This window comes from Ursus americanus, chromosome 23, assembly GCF_024610735.1.
Source record: "Ursus americanus isolate L20-20 chromosome 23, mUrsAme1.1.p, whole genome shotgun sequence".
NCBI lineage: Eukaryota > Metazoa > Chordata > Mammalia > Carnivora > Ursidae > Ursus > Ursus americanus.
The window spans coordinates 30739517-30750598 of record NC_142149.1 but is presented as its reverse complement, the minus strand read 5'-3'; the positions used below and the strand labels follow the sequence as shown (position 1 = coordinate 30750598).

At 47.0% G+C, this 11082-nt stretch overlaps 1 protein-coding gene across 8 annotated transcripts in view; it reads right to left on the bottom strand.

Moving 5' to 3' along the window:
- Positions 1-272: 272 nt before the first annotated feature.
- MSI2 (musashi RNA binding protein 2) overlaps positions 273-11082 on the bottom strand; it is a 387367-nt gene continuing 376557 nt past the window's right edge. For 2 of the 8 annotated variants that reach the window (XM_087854525.1, XM_045773328.2), the window contains 3 exons: positions 9753-9961; positions 7823-7893; positions 273-5426 (listed from right to left, as the gene is read on the bottom strand). In XM_087854525.1, the coding sequence (XP_087710651.1) occupies positions 7852-7893; positions 9753-9961 (251 nt within the window). In that variant the 3' untranslated portion in view covers positions 273-5426; positions 7823-7851. The remainder of the gene's footprint in view (positions 5427-7822; positions 7894-9752; positions 9962-11082) is intronic. The other 6 variants (XM_045773331.2, XM_045773330.2, XR_015721318.1 and 3 more) reach the window with 5 other exon arrangements.

The window sequence follows — 11082 nt, the reverse complement described above, 5'->3', positions numbered from 1 at the left end:
TCATGGGACTTTGGTGTTTGCTCCCTGCCCACCCAAGGGTTCTGAGGTTTCTTCAGCCTGTTCTGATACAGCAATGCTCTTGTCGCTTCATAAAAATGTTCCACCAGCTCTCCGGGGACAGTGGAAGGGCTGCTCCACTGGAGGTGCTGTGACCAACACTGGTGCTGAGAGGCGGGGGGAAGGCAGGTGTGCTTGGTGACACCCCCCCCCAAACCAAACAACAGCTACTCACCCCCCAGCCCTCCTCTGCAAGGGAAAGAACACCAAACAACTCTGTTCAAAACAGTTTATTGTATTTTATTTTTTTTTTGTCAGACAAACACATTGATTTCTGGACCACAGTAGAGGATGGAAACCTTTCACAAACTTATTTATTTGAAAATACAAATATAAAATTATACTTTCCACATCTGTGATGTGAGAGACTGCCATCCACATAGTAATTTTTTACAACAGGGCTTTAAGAAAGCCACACACAAAGACCTGAAAGATGCTTGATATATATATAGATAGATACATATATATGTATATATATAAAAAAAATACTCACTACCAAAGTTGTCATCAGTTTCATACTAAAGTATAAAAGTAAGGGTGAGGTCAGCCACAGTGCTAGGGAAAGTTTTATTTAGATACATTTATGTCCACATGAAACGCTTAGACTTGCATCTTATTACATATGGAATTCCGAGTTTACGATACACCATGAACGGTAGATTGGCTAGCCCACGCTACGCAAGAGGACACGCACAGACTCCACACAGGATGGTACAGTATGTACAGAATACAGTAGCCGAGAGCCCTCCAGGGAGGCTCGGGAACTTTCGTCTCTCAGACCCCCTCCCCCCCCTCGTGCCCCTGCCTCCCGGAAATGAAATCCCGTCTGAGACGATACATTCTGATTATTTGATAGCCAAGTGTTTGAATTAAGGTTGCTTCCCCAGAGGGGTGGGTTTTATTTATAGATATTTTTGTTTTCGTTTACTTACTTTTTTTGGTTAAAAAAAGAAAGAAAGAAAGAAAACAAACATATTACAGTATGAAAGTATTGCTTAACGTACAGCGTCTCCTTGTGTAGTGTCTGTGCCCAGGACCGGGCTGAGCGGATTCTGCTGCTTTTCTGCTGAGGGGGAGGGCAGAGGAGCCCGCCAGCGTCTCTCTTCAATGTGCTTGCCAGCCTCCGTCCCTCTGCTTGCCGCCCCCCTCCCTGCTTTCGTCTTCCTTGGAAGGTAGCCCGGCTGGCGAAGCACATTCAAGAAAGAAGATTCTGCCCCGCGCCCCCCTCTCCCACAGTCTCCCTCTGTCCCTGCGTGCCACTCCCAACCGATAAAGAGAAGTATGAGTTAGTGTTTCTTTTGTAAACAATTTCATATGCAATATAATACAGAAAGCATGGCTGACCTTCAATAAAAATGTAGTAAACTATATTGCTTTTTCTTGATTATGCTGCAGTGAGCGAACGGCAGGATGAAGCAGTGTGGCGTGGTGGTGGCTAAGTCCCTAGCCCTCGTTTGCACTAAAGATGAAAATCGGGTTTGTTTTTCTATTTGGAACCAAAAAAAAAAAAATTTTTTTTTTCTTCAAAATCCCCAAATGAAAAAGAACCCCCCCCCTCAAAAAAACCCCCCAAATAAAAACAAAAAACCGAAAACAAAAACTGAACACCTTTCAGGTCATTAGAACCAACAATTACCCAATGATTTTTAGACTAGTCTAGCAAGATGTGTGTAACATTCACTGGCTGTGAATTGCTGTGCAGTGAAACAGTAAATTGACAGCAATAGAGCCATGCTACCTTAAAGTCCAAGCTACGAGTTCAAATTAGGATGAAGGTTATGAAGGATAGAAACGCAAAGGCCTGTCAGGGCTTCGTTTGAATCAAGCCAATGAGCGACTGGGTTAGAACACGAGGCTGCTTGGTTTTCCCAATGGGTGTGAGGAAGGCCACAAACCAGGGCTGAGAAAGCTCCTGGGGAGGGGACCAAAGGCTTGGTCGTCCCCGTCAAGCTCCATGTCCAGGTAGAACCAGGAATGGGTCCGGGAGCTAATGCCACTCACTCCCCTCTGCTTGGGAGGAGAGGAGTTCGGGGGTCCCAGGCAGATGGATCTGGAAGCCAGAAAGTCACCCGGTGGCTATTTCGTGATTCCGGGGAAAAGCCATCAGCCAAGAGGGTTTCTCCCCCAGGGAAGGCGGAAGGTGGTTCCCATGTGCGCCATTGAGCTTAACTGAAACAAAGACAAGGCTGAACATCAGTGCTAAAATAATTTACAAAAATCTTTCGAAATGGACTTCTAGATGAGTGGGGGGACTAACGTGAACTTTAACCTAGGTAGCCACATTAAAACATATCAGATTTCCACGAGATTTGTGCTATGGGCTACTGGGTCTCTTCAAAAGGTATTATAAACATCTAAAACATATTCACACAGATTATCAATTTCTTCTGAGCATTCTTAAAAAAATATTTTTTTCTCTTAGTAAAATCATTTTAATATACCATGCCTCCCTCTTTTAAAAAATAAATTAAAAAAATCCAGTTTTGCATATCTAGCATTAGCATTTAAGGTAGTATGGCACACCCCTTCACAGTTGGGGGGGGGGTGGGAATCTACAAAACGCCGTAGAGTCTGCCGGCATTTGAACATCATGAGACCTTGGGTTAGTTGAAACCACATCAGATCAGCAAAAATAAAATAAAAAGTTGAAATTGAAAAAAAAGAAATCGAAAGGAAAAAACTGCCCCAAAATTATTAGCAATTTTTTTTTCATAAATAAGAGAAAGTTCTATCCTTACTGGTCCTAAATCTGAATAACTATGTCTAAATTTTTTTTAAACCTTAATTACGTTATACCTATCAATATGTACTAGAAGAAAGAGAAGAAAAAAAGTCACTACACTAGTACGAGGACAGTACGCCTACAAGATAGCCATTTTATACATTATTAACAGACAGTGATCAACAAAGAGTCTTCTACGAGGTGATGGGGAATGCGGAGAAAGGAAGGCGCTACACGGCACATCGCCGACGTGGACGTAAGAGTAAGCAAGTTCCCTCGTCTAGACACTGAATTTCTGGGAATTGATGGTCTTTTTTCTTTTTTCTCTTTTTTTAATAAAACTTCTGTTTTGTTATTTTATCACTTGAACAAGGTTTGATATTTTAAAAGCGCCCAGCATTTTCCTTAACTTGGTTGTTTGGAAATAAAAAGAAAGAAAGAAAGAAAAAAACAAAACGCAACAAAACAAAACAAAACACCCCTCACCAAACAACCTAACATTAAATCGGAAAAACAAGATTTTTTTTTTTTCCTTAAATGTCCTTGCTGTTTAATTAGAATTGAAAAAGGCTTTTTTTCTTTCTTTCTGAGTGAGCATTTTGGAGCCTTTTGTTTGAAGATGCTTTTGCCCTACCATGTCTGTGAATGTCTACATTAGCCTACTTTGTTAGTAAAATTTATAAAAATAGGAGTGCAGCAGCTCTTTATAATAAATGTCGCATTCAGTGTCTCATACTGGCTGTGCCTTAAGTACCAAATTTATAAACGTAACAATTTAAAAAATATTAATAAAACGTCAATATCACATTTTAAAAAAGAAAAAAAATATATATCCACACTACAATATGTTTTAATGCCATCTATTGAGTTGTACTTCTATAGTTGCTGTTGCCGACCTATTACCAATATTAAAAAAAAGTTAAATTAAAAAATATCCTTCATCATAAGTATCTTTCCCCAACCGAGGACCATATATTCTAACAGCCAAATGTTAAACATGTGCAAACAGGAAACTGTCAGTTTTTCCCACCAGTCACAGTGCAGCGATGTTTATACTTTTTTTTATTTTTAAAATTCTGTTTACATCTACAATAAATTAAAAAAAAATTCTTCCATAGCCTCTCTGGTGATACTTGCAGCACTGAGGTATTAAAAAAAATATATAAACCGAAAGGTTGCTCTCCTAATTTGTAAATAGGAAGTGAATGGAGAAAAGGTTTTATTAATTAATGCAGGCTTATCTGTCCCTGGCCCGAGGGGGCCCCCCCCACCCCGGAGCTGGGGGGGCCGGTGGGGGGCAGGGGAGCAAAGAGAGGCAAAGTGTCCTAGGGACCTTTGGAGGTGCTGAAATGGTTGGACAATAGAAAATGATCAAATATTTAAAAATTAAGACTGAAAAAGAATGTCCCCCCACCCCCTCCCCACCCAAGCCAAACAGGTGTGCTTTGAAACTTTAAATATGTTAAATATTAAAATTGTAGCTTTGTTTTAAAAAACGTCTTGGGAAAAGCAGTTTTTCATATTTTAAATAAAAATCTAACTAGACGGTAACATTTGAAGCTGTGCACAGACGAGAGGTTAATATGCTGGTATGACACTAATACAGTTCTTAGGTCTATCACACAGACAGAAGGAGCTAAACAGTGTTCTCACTTTTCCCGGGGTCGTCCTGGCAGCGGCGGGTGGGGGGGGTGTCCTTCCGCCTGGGAACTGACTTGGTTATCATGCCTTCCCCTCCTCCTTCCACAGAGCATCGAACTGCCTGAGACCGACTCCCTCACAAAAATATTTTTGATTCTCTCTTTCTTAATAGTTTCTATGTAGTTAATGGAATTGTATTTACAACGTTTCTTTTTTTAGAATTCACAATTTCAAAAAACCTTATAATATCACCTCTTTCAACAGAAAAAAAGCACTTATAGAAAAGGAGGACACTCGAAACATGGTCGTCCTTACCTTATTGCCGAAAATAGATATACTTAGGTTAACAAAGAGACGTCACAAAAAAGAACAGCTATAGAGTCTGTTAGTCAGCCTACTACATCTCACTTCTTACACGACGCAAAGGAGAAAGTTTATGCCCACCTCCCGCCCCACACTTCACAACTTTGCTTCCGAGGCTACAGCTCCACCAGAAAATCCATACAGTCTCAGAATTGGTACCAAAACATTGAGAGTAATATTACCATCTCAGCATCCTTTAAAAGTGAGAACGGAGTCAAAACAAGCAACAACAAAAAAAATCTTTTTAAGAAAAAAATAATACCTTAATATAACAATTATACTATGGTTAGCTTTTAACTAGATATTAAAGCTATATGACTACCGGACTAAGTCAAAATCACTACCAAATGTGATTCAAAGAGATTTAAAAGGAGAAGGGGGGGAAGAGAGAAGAGGAAGGGAAACCATCAAGAAAAACAAAACAAAACCAAAAATCATGGGTTATGTACACATTTAAAAGCTGTTGTCTTATATTACAGCAGATTTGTGAGATGATGAGATGTAGTCAACCCTCGATCCAAAGTGAGCCATCTCTGGTTGGGGTGGGGAGTGAGGCTGGTGGGGGTCCAGGTCTGATGACATCACCTAAACAAAGGGCCACTCAGAAACTTCGCCCAGTCTTGCCTGGACATCCAGGTATGCTCTGCAGGGCGCGGAAGGTCACGGAAGCCCAGAGGAGAACACGAGGTGGGAAGCGGGAGGAGAGAGAAGATGTGTCAGGCAAACGTACTGTTTATTGCAACTTTTAACTAGCGCTTTCAAAGTACAACTACACCGGGCTCCCGAGTACGTCTGGAAATGGCCAGGCTAACAGCTTACTGGGACCACGGCTTGGGCAATCTGACATCTTCGCCACGCCTGACGCGGGGGAGTGGACAGCTCTGCGACCCATTCGCTGGTTTGCTCTTTTGCTCATTTGCTACGGCACCGTGGAAGTCTTGGGGGTAACGGCAGGAAATGGGGTCCGCGAACGTGGCCATGCTGGGTACGCAGCTACATGGGTGCATTGCAAACTGACGAGGGATGGGTTTTTTTTCTGGTTAAACTTCTGGTTTTCAAAGCCAAATGTTTAAAAAACTGCTTTATCAGATACTGTCAATGACTGCCAAGAACTGAACATGCAAATTAAAAAAAAATCTAGAAATATTTTATTTCCTATCAAGGACTGGAGGTCAGGAAAAACCACTGCGGCAAAGAACCAGCTTTGGTTATAGGAAATAAAAACAGGTCCGGGTCGCGCAGACTTGCCGCGTCTCCCTGAATCGACCGTGAGCCCGGCGCCGCCTCTGCGGACGGATGGCACTGAATGCAGAGAACGAAACCTCGCTTATGGACGAGTGTGTGTTTCGGTCGACTCACTTCATCCATTTTGGGGGTGCGGGGGGGTGTTACCGCCAATCTCTGGGCTATGTTATCCTTGTGTGGGAACCGGGTCCTAGAGCTGGATAAGGAGGACGGGCTGAATGCCTTGCTCTCCCCCGGCTCCCATACTGGCCAGGAGGGCCGGCTGTGGAGGGAAGCCCTAGCCCACCCGGGCAGCCTGGGCGTCTGACCTTGCGGGGATCTGCTGTGCCTGGTGGCTGCTCCATCCCCTCCCCATCTGACTCCACAAAGGGCTGGAGCCACCTCCGATCCCCAGGGTGCTGGGAGATGATCTGCCCATGCTGCTCTCAGAGGAACCTTACTTCCCCGGGGCCCCCAAACCCAGCTTCATTAGTAGTGAGTAGCTCTCCTTCAAACTGTTAGTGGCCTCTGGCTCTGGCCAGCAGTGGCTGGGTCAGTGCTGAAGGGGAGTGGAGGTGGGGGTGGGGAGGCTTCACACATGGGGTTTATTCGGTTACGAGAGGCAGGTTGCATTAGTTGAGGTGATTCCTTAGCAGCAAATTAGAGAAATCCAAGAGAGATTTGTGGAGCTCAACTCAATCTGGTCCCCCAACTGGGCCCCCCCTAGAGAGTCCTGGCTGACCTGGGGGCCTCGAGTGATCCCCTCTATGAGGGAAGTATCCGATTAACCGCAAACCCAAGTGGCAAGTCCATCTCCAGCCTTGCTTCTCCTCCATCCCAACTCCCAGCGGGAAAGGCGCTCCTGCCCCAGCAGGGACCCGTGCCCAGCCTCAGCTGTCACCCTCCCTCTTCCAGAGAGACAGACCCACGTTTCAAGCCCCCAGACTAACGCACTAACACAGTACACACTTAGCTTTCACGAGGAGCCCCTCTTCCTTCTCGGGGTTCTTCCCAAGAGCAACAGATACTCATTTTTCCAATGAGACCATGGCAAGAGGCTCCCTCACGGACTGCCCCAACCTCCCCTTCTCCTCCACTCCGCCCCTTCCATATCCCCATCAAAGTGATTTAAAAAAATGTTTAATTAACTTGAGCTCAGTTTAAAAGGTTAGGAAACTGGCAGGGATCCAAATCCATGTTACGCAGGTGATGTTGTTAATTTAATTTGCTTTTCGTGCGGTAATCTGGATAATTACTCAGTAGTTACTGGCAAAAATGTTTTCTTTGCACTCAAAGATGGAGTCTGGCTGTTTGACTGCATGAACCCCATCGGCCGAAGCCAGTGAGCACTGGGGGATCGCAAGGGTCCAGGGACCTGAAAGGCCATCTCGTGGGACCCTGGAGGGGTTGGCCCTGACCCCCGCCCCCAGGCTTGGCTGAAGCCCAGAGTTCTCCTGCCTCCGCCCCCCTGGGACAGGCCCAGCACCAGATCACCTTCCAGTTTCCTACACTCTTGATTGTATTTCAAGATGCAGAGAGATGAGGGGTGGGGAAGAAGAGAAAGAAAAGGAATCAAAAGAATCGAATCAAGAAGAATTAAAAAAAAAAAGGTGGGGGTCATGATGAAAGCTGGAGAAAGGGATGCAAGAGTGAAAGACTGGAGTTTTTGCCCCCACCCCCCTGCCAAGGGGTCGGGGAAGAGGGGAGAGAGGTGTTGGCGCGGTGAGGCCCGGGCCCGCGCGTACTTGCATGCCAGTGCGCACACACGTACGGCGTGCCGGGCAGGGCGGAGACACAGGGCAGAGAAGGCAGTACCTCAGCGGGGTGGCAACGGGAGCACCTGCTCAATGGTATCCGTTTGTAAAGGCCGTTGCAATCAAAGGTCCCTAAAATTGCACAATTGTTAAGGTCATCAGCACGCTATACACGGGAACAGATGGTCATATTCTGGGAAAGGAAATTATCTCTAGGACTAGACCGTGGTTGTCAGCATGAATATGTGATTCTGAGACACTGCGCCACAAGTGGCCCAGAGGCCGCCCTCCCTGGCTCCGAGCCCTCCAAGTCCCCACTCCCTGCCCCAAGCCCGGCTGCTTGCCCAGGGGGTAATAGAAAGCCAGATGCCCTGGGGGTCGGGGGGTGTGGCTGAGGGGGAAAGGGAGGCCTCGGCCCAAAAGGTTGGGCGCTGCTGCCCTGGACCCCGGAAGGCAAAGATACCAGTGTCTCTGCCCACAGTCCCGACAACTCCAGCTGGGGAGAAAGCAGGCCCAGCGCAGACAAAACATGATGCCACGTGTGGTCATTTCAGCAAAGCGCCACGGCCCACAGGTCAAGAGACCCAGGCTTTCAAGAACAAATAGGGTCTGTGTTTCCGGGTGCCACGAATGGAAATGAGTTGTGCTCTAGGTGGTGACAGATTGTCTCCCAAACTGATGTAGCTCTAAACTGAATGAGAACGCCCTGGATTCGGCACTATAGCTCATCCGAGGGGATCTGACTCATCAGACTCCTGACTTAAGTGATATTGGTTTGGGAGGGGAACTGAACAAGGACCCAGACTGCACAGGCCAGGGGTGGTGGCAACGTGCATATGTGTGCGCGTGTGTGTAAGACAGTATGTGAGAGAAAGAGTGCGCATGCGTTGTTAAGAGTGTATGTGCGCACCCTTGCATGCGTCCGTGTATGTGGGTGTGCGTGTGCGTGTGGTTTCCAGTGCTGGGGTGGGGGTGGGCAGGGAACCGGTGCCCTGGTGCCCCAGACTGTCTGCACTTGCTCTGTTCTCTCCAGCTCAGCCCCTGCGGCAGGGTTCTCCTGACAGGGGCAGGACCTGGAACAGCAGACACTCCCATCTTAGCCCCCAAACCAAACCGCCTCCAAAATGCTGGGGTTGGCTAGAATGGAGGGTGGCCGAATCTCTGTCTCCCAACTGGAAGGGGCAGCGAGCGAGTAGGCTCAGGCACATTCATGCTCACACACCAGGAGGGGGAGGAACAATACAGTCTGAAAACAGCATGCAAATCTGTTAAGCAAACTTCCACTGCCTGGATTAGTCAGATTATAGAACCACAGAGCATTACAAATATCAAACGCATCTGGCCTTTGCGGGGCTGCGCTAAAGAACGCAAATGGGAACTTACTTGGAACCTGGAAACTGTAAGAAACATTAGCAAAGGAAACCACCTGGGAGGGAGCGTGAACCCCACACCACGTCCCAGGGCCAAGTGCTGCCTCTGGACCTCAGGCCCCGGGACTCAACTGACCAAGGTTGCTATCCTGAGGTGGGGGTGGGGGGTCCCCAAGCTCCTCAAGTCCCAGCCCACATGGCAGGGATCAAGCAGGGGGATCGATACTGAGGGCCTGTTATATGCTAGCAGGTGACGTATCCTATTTCCATTAATTCTCACACCATCTTTGGAGGGAGGCATACGTATTGTGGTTTTGCCGCCAGGGAAGTGAAGTTCCAATGGATAATCCATTGGATAAGAGGCTCAAGGTTGCACGGGCTGAAGGTGATGGAGTGGGGATCTGAACTTGATCTGCCCATGCTCCTTCCACTCCATCATACGGCCACGTGCTGGTTGCTCAGGGAAAATCCAGAGAGGCTTCAGCCCTAGGTGGCTGATGGAACATGGATGGGGGCGGGGGCCCACTGTCCTCGGCCCCCAACCCTGGGCTCTTCTGGTACACTCTCCCACGGGAGATGGGCAGGAAAGGAGGCAGGAGGGTAGGGGAGGGAAGTACTTACAGCTATGCCGTGGCCGAAGCCTGAGCCCGGCTGTGGGCTGGCCGCACTTATGTAATTCCCCACTCCGGAGTCCTGGCTGGCAGGGCCGTACAGATCGGCGACAGGTCCTGGGCTGTTGGCCCCCGGGAAGCCTCCGGGCCGCGCGGGGTTGGAGCCTGCCGGGGAAGCGGGCGCGCCAAAATTCGGTTGAGCACTGTAGCTATTCAGGACTGGTGTGCAGAGAATAGAGCTGGGTATGAGGCCAGAAGCCAGGCATGCACCGGTCATTACAAGCCAAACACTCGAGAAAAACAGCTGAGGCCCAACTTCTAACACTCAACCAAGGCCATGCGAAAACATTAGCAGGGACTCAAGAATACTCAGCCCAGGCTACTACTAAGAAGCTCGGAGCTCCAAAAAGAGAGAGAATAAAAAAACAGTCATTCAACACACTACGGCAACCAACCGGAGGTGCTTTACTGCCCACCAAATTATCACAATAGAAAAAGAGATATATATGGGAGAGAGAGAGGAAAAGAGAGAGAGAGAGATTTGTTTTCACATCTGAATTGGTGCTCATGCAGTCTTGTCTAGATCTGGGCACGTTGAGACAGCATTCACATCCCATGCAAACTACAAAGGAACTAGTTTTAGACTACACATTGTGTTAATATTGATATTAAAACATGACAGGAAACAAAGCAATTTGTGTCCAGGAAAAAAAAAATCTTTTGGGGAAGGGATTTAAATTTTTTTCTTGTTTCACTTTTTCTTGTTTGTTTTTGGATCCATTAAATGACAAATTTGTTTTAAAAAAAAAAAGACGAAAAAAGATCTCCATTCTCCAGCCTCCCCCCGCCAAAACCATTTCCCCCCTCCCCACTGGCTACGTCCTCCCCCCACCCTCATTTATATCCCTGTATGAAAGTCGTCACTACTGAACGTGGTCGGAGGATGGGATATGTCATGGAAAATTTGGGCATCTTAACGTAACCGTAATGATGGTGACAAAGGGTCCCCTTCTGGGGTGGAGAGCAAGGGATGGAGGGAGGGAGTGGGGTGGGGATGGCGAATCTGGAGGCTGGGGCCGAAGCTGGGTGAATGCCAATGGTTTCTACAGGACACCCACACACTCACCTCCTGCAGTAGAAGGAAAGGGGGGGTTTAAACTTTTTTTTCCTTTTGTTTAAAAAAAAAAAGACAAAGAAGTATGAATGCAGAGCATACTGACTGAACCGATTTACAGCTGAAGCATCTTGGACCGAAATGCCTGCTTTCTGTTAGTCAACCTCATATAAATCCAGCCTGAGACGAAGAGCTAGGGGTACACCTGTGCTCTAGAGAGGAGACT